Genomic DNA, 17,731 nt, shown 5'->3' with positions numbered 1-17,731 from the left:
GCAGCCAGCATCCTGTGCGAGGTGTGGAAAAGTGACTTCACAGAAGTTAAAACCCATGGTCGCCCTCAGGGTGGAAAGCTGCTTTATTTTGAAGCTTCTGCAAAGGCTGCACGGTCATGTTTATGCAGAGGCACGGGGAAGTCAGCTTTGGGCCTCGGCCTGAGTATCCCTTTACCAATTCATCAACTGACTTAGTTTTCTTAGTAGGAAACAAACAAGGTATTAAGATCAAGTGCCAAATTTCAGGTCAACTAAAAATTTGTTTTTAATAAACAGGAACTCCAGAGTAACCACAGTATTAAGTGCATGCTTTCTCATCTAAATTGGTTTTCCTTTCTGGAAGATCTGAAGGCAAGCTGATGGTAATCACAGGGACATAGCTGACTTGGTCCAGGAGAAGGATGCCTCTGAAAGGTAAGATTACCTGCTGTTAGAAAACAATATACAAAACGATTCTGTGTTCTAAAAATTAGATTTATTCTTAAACTCCCCAAACTTAGTTTAAATCAATGCATCAAGTGAGCAGTACCCACATAATACCTCTTTTATAATGCTAGAATGAAAAATTGATGAAAAACTGGTTCCAAAAATGTACTAGCTGTGGTTTCTGAGGGGTTCCTTCACCCAGTTTCTACATCTGAATTATCAGCAGTGTAGGCTCTACGTGTTCAACTTCATAGCAGCCTGAAGCTGAAGGCTACTTTGCTGCCAGGAGCTGCTTTGTCAGTCTCTTGCACCTGACTCTCTAAGACAAGCTAAAGCCTCTAATTTTATCAGTGTTACGATCGAATTAAACAAATTAAACTTTTACCACATTTTACAGGACCACTTTATACAGGTAGCAAGAAAATTACTGTGTGGTTTTTGGTTTGGTTTTGGGTTTCTGGTTTTGGTTTGTCTTTTTAAGGGGGGAGAGGGGGTGAGGAGGGGAGGAAGAGCATCTTCCCAGTGTTACGATTTCTTGAAATGCTCTGACAAGCCCTGCATGGGCCCCATGTTCTTCAACTGGAAGAGAAGTTACTGCAGGCTGGTTCCTCTGCTCTGCTCTGCACTGACCTCTGCCATGGACAGCCCATCAGATGCTTTGCTGAACAGTTTATGGGGATTAGAATTTTTTTTTCCTAGTGCTACTTACTTCAAAGTGTCACATGTGGCAGTGCTAAGCTACTTACTGCTGGAGGGGGAGGGAGGATGTAAAAAGTATTTCTTTCACTTTTTCTGCTCTAACAAGTTAGTTACAAGAAGTACTCCAGTCTGACAGCACCCTTTGTGAAACGTCAGGGGGAAGCAGTCTCTTTTGTCACTGCAGTTTCCAACCTTGCTGATTTTCCAGCTCTCCATTTCCTAGCTGTGACAGGAGGACTAAGGCCACTGGTTTCCCTGGGTGGATACATGCATTAACTGCACTCGGGGCCTTCAGAAGCACAACTGGCCAGTTGTATGTGAAGATACCAGCTGTGCCTGTAGGTGATGAAGTGACTGTCAGTCACTTGTCCTGAAAGAATGTACAGTTCCAAGGGTTAGGTCTTCTGACTTGGGTAGCTTTAATATGTATATGTTTGCCCATTCCAGCAATAAACCTATCCCAATTTCTTAGCTTGCTTCTCTGAAAAGCACTAGTGTTGCTGGTAACACACCAACGGAAAGAATAAAGCCATCTGCAGTCAATCAGTCAACTTTACTTTATGATCTTTTGCCATCAATGCCAGCACCCGTGGCTCTGGCTTGTAAGCTGCCTATACAGGGAGCTCCTTTTTGCACAATTCCTGCATTAATTAGCAAAGCCAAATTTGAGGCCTTTCATAACTACTGTAACAACTCCAACACAGTAGAAGTGTTAAAAAATTTAAAGTTGTTGGAATTGTTTAGCTCTAGGTTCTACCCTCCTCTCTTCATCATCAAGGCCAGGCTGGATGGGGCTTTGAGCAACCTGGTCTGGTGGGAGGTGTCCCTGCCCATGGCAGGGGTGTTGGAACCTGCTGATCTTTAAGGTCCCTTCCAACTCTAACCATTCTGTGATTCTCTTGGAGCTATGTTAATGGTATCTCACAACGTAGTCCTTAGAAGGCTTAATAAAGATTTGGCAGTATGACAGCCAAGCTAAAGACGCTCCCCATGAAAGATCTGCCCATGTTCCTCTGAAATGCCTGTGTTGACACACAACGTTGTCACCTGTGTGACAACAGTCACTTGGAATGGAAAGTTACCAGCAGCCTTTTCCCTGAATTGTTTCCATTATCTTCCTACAGAATGGGGCTGCTTCTTCATAAATTTTAGTTAATGTTTTGCCTTAAAGAAAAAAAAATAGCAAAATTTACTTACTTGTTTTCACAGGAAGGGAAAATCACTTTTAAGACTTTGAGAATAAGAGCTGCTCCAACGACTCCAACTACAATGACTTCCATCAAACTAAAGAAGATGGGTAAAGATCGAAACCAGAATCTGCACAACCCTTTTCTCAAGTCTTCCACCCACTGGCACATCACCTACAACCAAACAGGTAAAAATAAAAAGACAGGTTGCAAAACATAACAAGTGCAATTTTTTTTAGCTACTGGTGAATCATATTCCATGGTGATAGTTTTAAATTTATGTATGCTTAAACATACAGAAAAGCAGGATGGAGTAATTGGTGACTCAGGCCTCTTTCTTTTTACCAAGTCTGGCACAGGGTGAAGGTTTAGTTCTCTGCTCATCCTGGCAGAGTTCCCTGAAAGGAAAGGCCACTTTGGAAACTAAAGGACACTTGAGCAGAGGAGCTGAAGGATGAGCTATTCAGCCTAGGTGCAGAGAAGCTACAACACCATGGCAGTGCACAGCAGGGAAAGGGTTACTGACAGCCCAGGAGAGAGGTAGCACCTTCTCTAGCCTGTCTGTAGCTTTCAGCCTACTATTTTGGCCCTCCTGCCTCAGCAGTGCATTATAAACCCTTGCTTTAGGGCACAGAGGAAGCAAGTCCATCCCTACCTCATCTGCACCTGAAACTTCTCAAGCTGTTACTGTGTTTTTTATGGCAAGCGAGACCAAGGGCCCATCTCCCAGAGGGGTGAGCACTTGCCTCTGAGCAGAGTCCAAAAAAAAAAGGATGTAATTTAAAGCTAAACAAAATTTGAGCTTGTTATAAATGCTTCGCTTGGTATAATGTAAATATCACAACTCACTGCCATTAATATCTGTGAAGTGAGAACGTTGCAGGATTTAGAAACCCATTTGCTTCCTAGTGCAGTTAAGAAAAAACCCCAAGCAACTTCTCACTGCTAGGGGTAATTTAGGAAGGGGTTTTTTTTTTTAGGTTTCCTAGAGTATGTCTGTAAACATCTGTTCTTCTTAGTGGTTGGCTGTGGGGATTTCTTAGACTTCTGTGGAAGTCAGTTACTCTCAGGTACCTCACACAGTATGAAATCCTGGCCTTGAACAAACAGGAAGCAGCAAAACAGCAGCCTGAGAAGTCAATACTAGGTTAAATAGGAATGGAAGTTTACCCAGAAATGAGTTATTACCTATCATGTTGCTTTTTTTTTTTTTTTTCTCCTTCAAATTAACCATAAAGGAGCAAAGAGAAAAGTCTAGGAATGTTATATACCTTCTTAGCATCTTTAAATGGATGTTGTGTTTGGCCTTTGCATGAGGAGAACCTGCTACCTAAATCCTGACAATGCTGGGTTTGTTTGGTTTGTTCTGTAAACATCCACAAAGGAGAAACACATAATATTTCTATGTGTTTCTGTAGAGAGTCCTAAAAATGGGGAGGGAAGTCTATTCCCTCAAACTGTAATAATGAATTAGATTCAGCTCTATCTGCAGCGTGTTACTGCAACTCTTCCTCCTAAAATGTCACCTAGCTCTAAGCATTTCATCTCTGGGGAAACAGGGAAAGAGACATAGGGGGGGAAAAAAAGAAAGCTGCTCCTTTTTAGACCAGTCTCTAAAGGTACTACACTAATAATTAAAAAAACCTCAAACAAAGAAACAACAAAACTACCTTGTAAGAAGACGGAGGCTCTACCCTAAGAGGGGTCTCTGGTAACTTTCCAGGTAATGCCTCTTCGTCTACTGTAGTTTCTGCTTGCCGGAGCAGGTACTGACTGGTAGTTTGCAGTGGATCTTGAATATCTGAAGAAGAAAAGATAAATAAAAAGCAAGCCCCCCGCTAAATCTAAGTCACTATTCAGGAAAACAAAGATAGGCCACGTTTCTATACTTCTGGTACAGTTCTCACATGTTTACAGCAAGAAGAGAGAAAGGCTGACTTTTATTTGTGTAGTGAACTTGCTAAGAAGCAGAGGCAGCATTGCAGTGCAGCCTTTACCTGTGTCCCAAACTGTGAATTTCAGCTGTTGCTGGATTAAAAGGTGACAAACTAGATGAATATATTCATCTCCTATGCAATCCTTGAGAGTTTTTGATTAAACAAAACTGAAATCAGATTAAGACATCGAGTAACATCTCTTGCTTTTAAGTTATTCAAGTTTAATGACATCAAACTATTCTCTGGTTTGGAAGTGACCCAGACAGGTATTTCCTCTCCAGTTTTCTCTTTCAGTCTCAGGAAAAAGGGGGAGCTCTAGAGAAGTTTCCATGATAGCACTGAGAGACAAATGTATTCCCTTGAGATGTCTGGGTTGCAGATTTACAAGTACCAAGTGCTTCAAAGGAGAACAGATTTGAAAACAAACAAAATACTGAGAATGTAGAAGAGTTGATCTTAGGTGTTCAAAAAAAAAAAAAGAAAAACCAAACCAGATAAAACAAAACACATCCCTGTTAATGAAGAAACCATTTCATTATGTAAAACACAGGAATAATGATGTTCTTTCACCTTTGTAGAGCAATGCATCAACTATGGCTAAAAATATTGTCTGAGATCAGCTGAGATGATACCTTTTCCTGAGAGGTTGGGAAGAGTAAATAAGATGTCGTTGTCCCTCGGGATGGAATACAGCATGCTCTCTTTCAAAGGGACAGTGTAGTTTGAATGTCTAAGTACTCTCAGGTCCTTTACTAAAATATCTATTTCTGTTACTTCTTCCTGCTGAACCTACAAGAGAAGCAAACATGTTGGTATCGCTAAATTTAAAGTGAGAGTGAGAGAAAATGCATCACAGAGAACTCCGAGCCATTGACATTTAGACATAAGGATGTTATAACATGATTAGTATTCTTTGTTTTTACTTACCACGCTTCTATAGCCTATACATTAGAGAACAGACTGAGTCCCCCTCTCCCTGCAAAAGCACGTGGCAGCCACTCCATGGGCTTTTAACCAAGTCCTACATAGCTCATTACAATCCTCCTTCAGGGAAGCATTTTAGGGCATGTATGTAGTGAAAAGGCACTTGCAAACACTGGAAGTGTTGCTGAGGCAAGACTGACACCTCTGCTTTTACAGTAATGTTGCTTTTTTTTTTTCCAACAACTGAAAGAACAGTTTTCTTCCTCCTCTTCCAGTGATGCACGGGACCCATTTCATTTATTAATCACTGCAGGCATTGCTTGTGTAAAACACATTCAGCATAACTCCTATTAACTTCAATAACTGCACTGTGAGGCCAAGAACTGACTGAAATCCACAGCATTTGTGACCATAATTATACCTGCTACATATAGAAATACAACTACAAGAGAGGAGTGCAGCATGTGATAGCTTCACTCGTGCTGTCAGAGCCACAGCCCAACCAATGGTCTCCTTTTGCTTCCAAGATGCGCAGAACAATGCAGTGGAACAGATGCTCATTACTGTCAGCTGGTTACTAATGAGAACGATTGAAAGCTTTTTGATTTTAAAGGAGCAATTAAGGAAACAGCATTAGTTTCCTGGTGGTTCTTTCCAGGTCCCTATGAAAACGTGAAGTGCGTTGTGATGTCTAGTTTGAGATCTGACATACACCAGTACTCCTGGGTAACAACTGAATCAAACCAGGAGGGATTAGCCTAACAGGAAAAGCTTCAAACCCCTCAGTAGGATTTTTCATTAGCAGAGTAAAATCTTGACATGATGCAGATCCCTGCAGAAAATAATTAACTGCATGCTCAGCATGTAGTAAGAATCAATGGTATTACCATCATTCTCCTTTAAAAAAAAAATAAAGGTGTCAGAACATAAGGCAGCTTCAGAAGAGCCTAGCTATATGTAAGATGCAGGCACGTAGTGTAACAAAAAATTGACACTTTTGCTGACTTCAGCAGCTGTATCTTCTCTCCAGAACCTCTCTGGAAAAATAACTGTACCTTGTAGGTGATTTTGAGAACTCAGTTCTGCACATTTCAGTCTCAGCTAGAATTGTAACCCCTCACTTTCACTGGTATTTATGCAAATACTGTTAGAATTTGGCGTGTTTTTTTCCTGTTCATCTCAAAATTCTTATTATATATGCATTATCTTGCACACAAAATATTCTAAGGCTAAGCTTTCAGGTGCGTGGGCTTGTGCAACATGCTCACCTGCTGTAAGAGTTTGCTGCTGCAAGCTCTTCCCCATGCTACATACTTGAAGCACTTTCTTAGCTTGGAATAAATGATGGGATCAACCTCAGGACAAGCCCATGCCCTTTTTATTAATTTTATATATTATTTTGTAAATGCAGTATTGCTTGTGAGTGACTTTGCTTGCATAAATGAATGTGTTGAAAGAGCATGTGACAATTAATGATATCTGAGAAGCTTAAGAGAAAGTCATCCAACACTAATTATTAAAAGAGGAATAGCAGCATTAAAACTTGAAGCCTGTTTGTTGAAGTGTCCCTGCTATTTATACAGGCAACTTAAGTTGGTATAGTGTCCCTCAGTACTGTGCTGGTTAAGCATTAGATTATATACTTTGTGCTCTAACCACCAGCAAGATACATGTAAACCTTTTAATCCTTGGTAACTACTTGCCTCTCCTAGATTAAAACCAAGCAGAGCATTGGGGGGGGGGGTTGGTTTGGTTTTTTTTTACCTGTTTTCCATCAATTTCTGTCACTTCCTCCTGAATGACAATCAGCTGCAAATCAGAGCTGGATGCCAAAGGCCACTCGTGAACCATGATGCGAACGCTGACGGTTCCCAGGCGCTGCTGATCTGCTGAGTTCCCCAAGCTGCCGTTCTCCACTGTGAACACACAACGTGACACTTTTCAGAGAGAAACGACCCCAGCCAGAAAGCAGCGTACACCTCTGACACAGGAGCCCTTGCACAGGTGGCATCTGAGTGGAAGAGTCATCACAACTCCAGAGGACCTCCAGCACCAAGCCAGAGATGCCTGAACAGCGGTACGAAAGTCTGTATGATGCTGATGTCCGTAACACTTCCACTCACTGCTGTTACAAGCAGCAGTGATCTGGGCAACAGGTAAAACAGATGCCATGATTTTTTAGCACTGTATCACCAACTCAAACTCGGAGCAGATCTCATGATGCAACACAGCAGATGCCAGCAGCACTGCCTGATCCCCAGACTGAGGGAGTCTGCAACCAGCACTGCAGCCCAGCCATCAAGGTTTGCACAGCAGCACTCTTTGGCTTCACTACTGGTGCATTTTTATTTTAGTTGTCCAAAGGAGTGTGTAAGAGTAATGCCACAGCCCAGCCAGCCACCTGTGTAAACATGTAGAAGCTCCCTGTGGTCCCAGCCTTCCATGTGTCAGGCTGCTTAGTCCCCACTATACTCAACAGGGGTGAGACACTCCAAAATTTACATTTGTAGGAACTGCAAGTGGGGATACAGGTCCCAGGCACAACCTGACAACAGCGTGAAGACAACACCACCCCAGAGACTTTGTCTCTCTGCCAATATTCAAGAATATTTGGCGCAAGTTCTGTTTTTACATACATTCATGAGTATCTTTTCCTCTCTGTTAACAGGAAAAAAGCTAAAGGAATCTTGAGATACTTGTTACAAAAGTTACTTGAATTTATCATCAAGGACGTAGTGAGTAAATAGTATAAATATTAGTTTATAGATGCCAGAGAGAGGTAGTGTGCTGAGGACTCAGACCCAAACACAGAGACAGAGAGTTCCAGGTTCTTCACTCCCAGGTCAAATCAGTATTTTTCTCACTGTTTCAGATTCATATTCATAACTGTAGTCACTTCAAGCTATACAACTACGATTTCAAAAATTAATTGGAACTACAGTGCAGTGCTCAGTATCTCTCAATTAGTCAATAAAACCATATCTGTTTTTCTGGAGACAATAATCTAGCAGAAAAATGACATTTTACCATGTTTTTGTACCCTAGGATAGAAAAAATAGAAGCAATAGGAACATAACTGCCCCAGAAAGAGAAATGAATTACTGCTCTCCCTCTCCAGAAAAGAAATAGTGTCAAATTAATAATTAATTATGCTTGGGGAGGAAAGGTTCAAGAAACAAGGTCATGGCTCAGAAAAGCAATTTAGAGAAAGCATTAGTACTTTCTAAGTAAATGCCTGATTGTCAGGAGAGCATGACCTCAGAAACCAATCTGGAGACTGACTGCACCTGATCCATCGAGAGATCAGTCTGAATACAACAGAAGCTTAAATCAAATGAGCATAATGGTCCTTGTTTAATTAATTATACAGTATGCTCTGCATATCTCAAAAAAAAAAAAAATCACAGTACTTTCTGGTCTTTTACAAAAGGTGTAGCATTGAATCAGTGGAAAAAACAGTAGTTTCAAGATAATTTGAAGTCAATAACCATTGCAGGACAGTAGCAAAACTACAGTATTTGTGCTATAATATGCTATCCAGCAGAAACTTGGTTGTCCAATAGACACAAAAATGAGACAATTAAAAGATCTTCCTAACAATAATTCATACTTTTGTTATTGAATCTGGTTTTGGATGTGTGCCAGCCAACCCAGGGACACAGCCATGAGCAGGGTGGAGTCGCATCCTTCTGTTTACATTGTCTAGCTCGTCCTGCAGAACATTCTTTGGGAAAGACAGGCGAGAGTCTGGATTTCAGATCAGACCGTTTGCATATAAGCTTGCGAATCTGACTTGAGAACAAAGCAGTAAGATTTGTTTTCCCACCCGTTTTAGTAGCAGGATTATCCTACCTTGGGAAATGATTTGCTTTGACAACGCTCAGGTTTGCAGAGCATGAGAACGTGCAGTCATTTCAACTTTGGTTACTGGAGAACAGGGAAGCCAAATACCCCGGGGGGGCGGGGGGGAAAGAAAAAGAGAATACTCACATATTACCGTTTGACACGTTACGTGGGCAACCCCGCTCTTCATAGGAAAATCATTCAGATACACCTGCCCATTAGCATAGCTGATATTAAAAACAACCTGAAAGACAGACAGACAGAATGAGTGCGTGGTTCCTGGCCCTTTGTGACAATCCTCTTCTCAGAGGGACACACTTCACACTGACTGACGTCAGGCAAAACAATGTATTTGCATCCACATGCAGACTTGGTTTCTCTGCATATTAATTCACTGAATAAATAGAAAAAAAACGGACAAACCTGTCCTTTGTGAAATTCTCCACTGGATTTCAGCATCATAACATCCACTCTGATTGTTTCCTGGAAAACAAGAGGGAGAAGAGATGTGAGTTTCTGAGGAAGCACAGGCCACAGGCAGCTTTCACACAGTGTCCTGATGGAAGGACAACGTGCAGTCCCCAAGAGCACAATCCTGGGCTTTCTCTCCAGCAGACAGAGGAGGAACATGCTTAACTTGTTTAATGTAAGGGTTGGGGTTTCCCCCCCCCCCCTTTTTAATAAAGAGAACTGATAAAAAAGAATGACAACTGCATCCCCTTGTGGATAAAGGTTTGAGGGTTGCTTTTTTTAAATAACGTAAAATTATAATCAAGCTAAAGTTGTTTCACATGGACATAATGGAAAAGAAGTCTCTGATATTAGCTGGAAAATAACAGACAACACAAGGTAAAAATCAGACTCTCCGTAAGTATTTTTTTTTTTTAAGTGCTCCATTTAATCTTCAAGGTGAAGTATAATTTAATACATATTAGCCTCTACTACAGAACACTCGGTTTTTGCCAGTGTCAGCAGTAATCCTATTTCTTTTCTTTGGTTGTCATTCCCAAATTATGCCACATGGGATACCTCCAAACTCACAGCCAATGGGGCTTTGCTTCTTTCAAAACGCTAATTGCTGTTATTTATTGACTCACTCATTCTGTCATCTCCTTTCACCCTTGTAATTTCAGGGGCTCTTTTGCAGATGGGACCTTAAATCTCCCGGGCCTGGCCCTGACAAAACCTACATACAAAAGCCAAACCTCTCATGGACTTAGCCAAAAACACTGATTGCCATACTGCTTTCCTGAGTCACCTCTTCAAAAATAATGTTAAGCTCCCCATTTGCCTTTTGGGAGCCTTAAATGGTTCTAATCCATTTCATTTTCCTCTGGAAAACTTCTCCAGACCTTCAGGATCATCTTTAGCTCTGGGTTTGAGTCATGGTTTCACAACTAACGGCTAAAAAGTGAGTCACGTTTTAGTAAAAAGTTGGAACTTGCTCAGAATTTAAAATAAATAAATAAAAATTTAAACACATAAAAAAGATTTTCTTTTGGGATTTTTACAAAACACTAAATTTTTGGCCAGGAAATACTTGAAATGTACATTACCTAGCATAATATAGTCCCCATTCATGAACAGAGAGCTTTTGAAGTGTGACTATAATGTAAAAATAATCCTTAAGACAAGCTTTAATCAGTATACGCAGGGAGCCAGGACTGCCAAAAACTGGAAAACAACATCCAAATCGGATTCAGCAAAAATCTGGCATCATGAGAAGCGTGGTTTAAAAATCTGATACAGATAACCTTTTGGTTGGAAATGACTTGCCATTTGATGCTTCAGGTGCATTTGTCTCCAGCCACCAAGACCAAAGAAAAACCTCCTTCTCAATGCTCCTTCTAGGAAACAGGTGTCTATACTGACTTCTCTTCAAAACTTAAATCCCAGCTATTCAAAGTAAATGAAAATTACCAATTTAGTTAGAGAACTGGAAGCCTATAACTGAAAATATAAACCAAATTAATAATATAAGGATAGGATATAATCTATTCAGTCATCCTGTAATTTCCTCAAAATTTCTTACTTTCTTTTCTGCAAACTGTTAGCTCTAGCCTTCAAAGCTGTACACCCTCATGCCTTTTCACCCTCAAAGTGTTTAACAGATTACCAAAACCATGTGTCATTACTTCCTGGGGTTTTTCTGTTTTCTGGGAATTCAAAGGACATGAAAAAATGGATTTTCCAGGCAGTCTTAATAGTCCTCCAGTTTTTAAGCCTCAAATGCAATCGAATACTTTTATACAGAAAGTATTTTGCAATCCGTTTTCAACATCTACAAAGTGACTCACTGAGATTACAAGAAAAAGTAAATGACTGATGCTGGAAAAAAAAGGGAAATCCCCCCTTACATCTGCTTTTGTTAAATCAAATGCTTTATTTGAAAGAGGAGGGTATGGGGCAAGACAGGTACCCTCAACAATTGAGCATTAAATCTACAGTTATACATGCAATGATTGATTTTCTTCAAAACATCATCAATTCGGTTGATGCTGATCTGGTTGATCCACAAGCCCTGTCATGAATTCTGGTACATACTTCAAACTTGCACATGAAGAACACATTACATGTTCAAGAAATTCAGTATTTCAGTGGGCCACTGCCATGCTGTCAAAGTGACAGAAAATAAATCCTAGCTTGTAGACAACTAAGACAGGTTGACCGCTTGCTGCTTCTGCCACTAAAAGTGTCGATCCCTCCCGGACATCATCCTTCCCTCTCGTTGATGCCAAGTCAGTGAGTCAATTTAGCTCATTAAATTGGCAGGACAACTTTCCCTTTTCTTGCCAGACTCTTTTTCTCCAGTTGAAGAAGCAAGGAAGAGTCAAACAAGCACAAGAGACGCAAGAACGCAGCTGGGAGGAGGGAGCTGGGCTACGTGTTCTGATGGCCACCAACTGTTGGATTGGCTCTGCTGCATGGTCTGCCAGTCCTCACAGCGTCTCCTCAGGAGATGCCTGACCTCACCATCATCTCGGGAGATGGTGGTGTGTCTCTTGAACGGCACAGGTTCATAAGGCTACTCAATAACTCCACTACATCGGCTGTACCATCACTTTTGCAATTTTGTGTTCACAAGCAACGGAGAACTACATTCTTGCCATTCCCGTGACCGGTCTGTTCACATCCGGATCCAACAAGTTCTACTGGTAATTTCCCGTATTCTGTACATCCATTCTCCTGAGTTGTCATATGTTCTTGTTGTGGCTCTTCACTAAGCATACTCACAAGACTCGATGACAGTCTTGCTAAGAAACATTTCAACCAGATCTCAAAAGTTTTAGTGCTCAATAGATAATAAGTTTTCAATTGTTCTTGCTCCACACGTTCCTGAACTGATAAAGAAACATCTCAAGGACCAGAGGAAGACCGGCTTTTCCAGAGTCAAGAGTCAACTATATTGATGTCATTCTTGACAGACTTACTCTTAAAGCTCTACAGTGATGTCTAAAAATGTCACACTCTCCTCAACTATTTACTCTAGTACTCAGCTACCATCAGCACTAAAAGTTTTCCTAATGTCTAAGCTGAAGCTTCCTTGCTGCAATTTATCAACAGGCCGTTTATTACTCTTCCCAATGTCTTCCCATGGAACATCACATAAAATCAGGAAGACTAAATTGGAGGACTGTTAATACCTCCAAGGAAGGACTACCTGAGCTGGGAGCGAGTTCCTCATTGCTGTCTTCCCATGGCTTCCCACTGGTCCTTCCTGGAATATCACACCCAGAACTCAATAGCTCCTGCTGTGGCCAACCTTCCTGACCCACACCAAAATCTATGTGTGCAAAAACCACAAGATGCGTGCCAAACACAACAAAAAGTCAGGCAGGAGGGCTGGGGGCAAGAGGAAGGGACTATCACCATCCTAGCTGACCCACCATCATCCACAGCAGGGAATGGGTGATGCACAGCATTCCCCCGTGAACACAACCTGGCTTGGCACCCCCTTGACATCTGCTCATGAATAAATAAGTGCCTGAGAGCCATACATTGTTAACGCTTGCTAAACTGGGAGGAAAACAGACTGGGCAGGCCAACAGCTCTTGTACCACGCTTCCATGATGAAATGCCTGTCCTGAAAAGCCATACAGTGATAACTCAAATACCCATCTTTCCAATCGCACGGGTGAAGACTCACAGACGTATGAAACATCCTTTAGTTTCAACAGAGAAAATACTTTGTTATGTTACTAGTGAATTTTTGTGAACTTGGATCAGTAGAGATAAGCAGGTAGTGATCATTTGCCAATCCTTTCTCTTCTACCACGGGCTCCAACAGAAGCCAGGAGCGTTAACTGGGGCACCATAATCACAGTAGTACCAGAAGAGCAAGATGGGGAAAAGATGGCCCCGAAGAATCCAAAGCATCTGTCCTAAATTGAAAGGGAATATTAATTAATTCTCAAAGACTCCCCATACCAGTGCCACACAAAGGGACAGAGAATGTTTCACCTACGATTAGCCTTTCATGAAAAATGCTGCATAAGACAGATCTAATCACGTAGGAACTTCAAACCGATCCGATTACAGAATTGGGGGAAAACTTCTTCCATGGGCAGTGGGTACCTGATGGGGGGCACCGTACAGTTCCTCCCAGTACAGGGCAACTGCTGAGACCTACACAACTGCCTTAGTCACATAAACACCACTGAGACTCAGCTGCCAGCCGCCAGCCCACTTAAAGCACAGCTGTTCTCTATTGAGACTCTCCCAACAAGGCTCTGTCTGCTCCAGAAGGGCTGTGGGAAGCAGAGCGGGCAGCCCGAGGAGCAGATGGCACAGTGCCTTGCGAGATGGCCAGCTGTACAGAGGCTTGGAAGGCAGACAATCCCCTCGCAGCCATTATGCGGGCACTACTGGGATATCCTGTTTGCCAGAGCAAAACGTAAAGTCCAACGAAGGCTGCCAAACTGAGAAGAAATAGGCAAAACTAATAACTTTCTAAATCCGAAAAGAAATTATGAAAAAAAAAAAAAAAAAGTGTTTGAACAGACACATAAAACTACCACCCAAACTCACACCATTTGAGTCCTGGCACGTATATGGACAACTGGCTCCAAACAGCGTAGCTGTGTATTTGCAATTTATGACTCTGCTGCTCAGAATTCTTTCATCAGACTCCGAACAGAGGTTAAGTTGTGGGATGAGTCTTTACTGCAATCAGCCATAACTGAGTTAAGAAATAATCGTGGGACAAGTTTGACTTGACAAGTACTTGACAGGAGAATCACTAGCCCCCCTTTACAAAACTGTAGTACAAGATCTGCTCCAATAAGGTTTGGCATTATTAAACTGCATGACAAGATCTGGGGTAAGACAATGAAATCCAGTATTTGTTTAAGTAAGTAAAGCAGAACTGTCTTTGTTAATATAAAAATCTAACATGATGTTTTCGCTTTACTTTTCTGAACAAGCACACTTACATTCCTTCCTTGCTTTGAGATGATTCTTCGTGTAATATTGCTTATCTTTTCCTTTCCCCTACGTATGTTGCTAGAATTAATCGCCTTTGCTTTCTCCCTATTAAATCAACTCATCCTATGAATATTTTATCAGGAGTTTTAAAGGTGAATATTTAGTCTCACAGCGCCAAGACACAGTTGCATCATACTGCTTTAATTTAATCAAATATACACAGAAAGATGATGTCAGATCTTTCAAGCATGAAGTTCAGAGAATGTGCCAGGCTGTTAATAGAGAAACCGGCATAAAGCAATAAAGGAAACATTTCAGCGTGTCAGAAACTGTAAGTTTCTTCTTTGATTAAAACACATTACACCCACTGCATATGAACCCAAATGGTTGAGGTACTGAAGATTACTTTCTTTGTTGTGAAATAATCCAGCCAAACAGAGGTCTCTTGCAGCCAACAAATAATCTTAAAACAATGTTTTTCAGGCAACTAAACTGAAAAAAAAAAAAATGTCTGGTAGGCAAGTACGCCATTCAGAAAGAACACTGTTAAACCTACATTATCCAGAGGCAAACAGAGTAAGCAAATAACACAGCATTAGCATTCAATCCACTGTGCTTTTAGCCAGTTCCTATCAGCACATTAAAAAAAAAATATTCCAAAACACAAAACCTAATTCTTGACCTTGCACCAGAAAAACACGTTACTTTAATGCGAAGGTCAGTTCTCTTATTGCATCATTCCCTGCCTTCTTTTTTTTTTCTTTTTAAACTATGCCTAATATCAAGCAGTCAATAATCCAGTTTTGCTCATTCAAATTTCAGAAGAAAGAAAAATCAAAACACATGTTTAAAAAAAAAAAAGAGTCTAGATTTCAAAACAGCTTATTTAAGAAATGACAAATATTGCACAACAAGGGAGGCATACACATTCCAGAGCTGAACAAAAGCACTTCAGCATTACGAAACGTTATTCCAGTGTTTCAAGGTTTTTTCCTCAGTCCTTCCTTACGGCTTCTGTAACGTCATGGCCATCACCTTGGAGGTAAACTTCAATACCGTGTACAAGAATTACAAAATGTGAAGCGACCAGCTGTATGCTGCCAGTGGGCTCACAGAATTGCAGAAGGCACAAACATCCAGTAAAAGAAAAGCTGAACATGTTGGTGCTGCCTCTGCTCCCAGCCAGCCGGCAGCCCCAAGCCCTTCTGAGGAAAGACCACGATTATTCCCACCCCATCGCCCGCTGTCATTAAGCTCGTGGCTTCTGCAGCCAACCTGACAGCACAGTACTCTGTCTATTCCTGCTGCCCAGGCACTTCCATTCCTATCAGGCCACCCTAAACCAGCTCACGCTCAAAAAACAGCAATTCTTCTACTTGAAACAGTCTCAAGATGCATTGTTCCTTCTAACACCAAAAAATTATCCTGTGGGGACAAAAAGAAGTAGTGCAGGAGGAAATACGAGTTTTAAAAAGAAAACATACTAAAGTAAAAATGTGTATGTTCCCTTTCTGACTCTTAAAAGAGTTTTTCTGCATATACTCAGGTCACCGCACCAGTATAAAGCTAAAAAAAAGTGCAGGTTCTTCCAACTAGCAGAACCTGAGCTGACAGACCACCTAAGCAGCACGGCACACGTGGACACACTCACCCCCACCAGTGGCAGAGCAACGCCGTGAGGCATGACATCCCAATTAACTAAGTCAAGCCCTACTAGCGCTCTAGGACACACCTATTCTATCTCTGAGCCCGAGCTGGCTTCCACGGGATGGCTCCGGCAGCCCCGTGCCACCCTCACTCACGCTTTCAGGTCCCAAGATAGAGCCCGCAGACGACGTGCCCCCACATCTGGTACTGTTGCCAGCTGCGACAAACAACTTCAAGGCTGTTAGGTTGAAGTTTTGGTGTGAAAGCGTGAGAGTTTCCAAGCGGGAGGTAAGCAAGAGCATAGGTCTATACTCCATCATCACTTCATTTGGCTTTTTGGCAATTTTTCCCTTCTCAGAGGGATAAGCAAAGAGGACTGCAAGGCTCCGGGGAGACCTTATGGTGGCCTTTCAATATCTGAAGGGAGCCTACAGGAGAGCCAGAGAGGGACTCTGTCACGAAGTGCAGTGACAGGACAAGGGGTAATGATTTTAAACTGGAAGAGGGGAGATTTAGATTAGATACTAGAAAGTAATTCTTTACAGTGAGGGTGGTGAGACACCAGAACAGGTTGCCCAGGGAGGTCATGGATACGCTATCCCTGGAGGTGTTCAAGGCCAGGCTGGATAGGACTTTAGGCAACCTGGTCTGGTGGGAGGTGCCCCTGCCCATGGCAGGGGGGTTGGAACTCGATGATCTTTAAGGTCCCTTCCAACCCAAACCATTCTATGATTCTATGACTGAGCTCTCTTTGCTCTCCTTAGTGCACCTGACCTCAAGCACTCATGCGCTGATCTAGGTCTGAAGATCTAGATTCCCATTTTGTGATCTCAAATGTCCCTTCCAGCCATGAAGATTCTGTGATTCTGTGATTTTGATAGCGGAGCTGAGCAGATCTCTCTTCAGATGTTGGTGCAGTGAAGCAGAAACCAGGAAGTCGGCCCAGGAATCCTGCTGTGCAACACAGGATGTGCCAGTGCGGGGCCGCCCTCAGGCTGGCTTGGAAAGGTTTTACTTAAATGAAAAAACAACGCCACCACCACACCAAACCCTCTGGAGGAAAAAAAAACCAACAACAAAACACCATAATAAATTTACTCCCATGACAGCAACTTCACGTTGGCAAGCCCAGCGAGTGCAAACCCAACGCAGCTCTTCCCTCTGCGCAATCTCACGCTTTGGAGTTCAGGATTTTAACAACTGGAGGATGTATTTAGTCCTGGTTCAAGCACAGAGAGAAGCACCCAGGTTCTCTTCTGCAGTTCCAGAGGTCAAAGCTCACTGGTGCTTTGACACCACACAGCACATCTTTTTATTCCCACTGAGAAGATCTCCTAAGGACCGGACAAAAAAATGCCTTCCGCCCTTTTAAAAAGCCACCGAATTTAACCTGAAACTAATCTTACCGAGATGCAGCATAGGCACTGGAATGGAAAAACAGAGAGCACGGTGCCCTGGAATATAACAAGACATCAAAACCCTCTTTGCGCTTCCATTTGAGGGTACAGACATCACTACGTGGGGCTGAGGCACCAAACCACCAGGATGTGGGTAGACGGGCATCAAAATACAACATAAATACACTTAGATTGCACGGGGGTAACCCTCTCCCCCCTCCTCAACCCACCAGATATTTATTTCAGC

The 17,731-nt window shown here is 42.1% G+C and overlaps 1 protein-coding gene across 1 annotated transcript in view; it reads right to left on the bottom strand.

Annotated features, from left to right (window-relative positions):
- Positions 1-65: 65 nt before the first annotated feature.
- Positions 66-17,731, bottom strand: part of GINM1 (glycoprotein integral membrane 1) — an 18,151-nt gene continuing 485 nt past the window's right edge. The window contains exons 2-8 of the mRNA XM_014951231.1: positions 9,440-9,499; positions 9,164-9,260; positions 6,938-7,089; positions 4,882-5,038; positions 3,983-4,113; positions 2,323-2,486; positions 66-407 (exon numbers count right to left, since the gene is read on the bottom strand). Coding sequence (XP_014806717.1) covers positions 299-407; positions 2,323-2,486; positions 3,983-4,113; positions 4,882-5,038; positions 6,938-7,089; positions 9,164-9,260; positions 9,440-9,499 — 870 coding nt within the window. The 3' untranslated portion in view covers positions 66-298. The remainder of the gene's footprint in view (positions 408-2,322; positions 2,487-3,982; positions 4,114-4,881; positions 5,039-6,937; positions 7,090-9,163; positions 9,261-9,439; positions 9,500-17,731) is intronic.

This window comes from Calidris pugnax, unplaced genomic scaffold (assembly GCF_001431845.1).
Source record: "Calidris pugnax isolate Ruff unplaced genomic scaffold, ASM143184v1 scaffold24, whole genome shotgun sequence".
Taxonomy (NCBI): Eukaryota; Metazoa; Chordata; class Aves; order Charadriiformes; family Scolopacidae; genus Calidris; species Calidris pugnax.
This window is presented reverse-complemented; position numbering and strand designations above follow the sequence as displayed.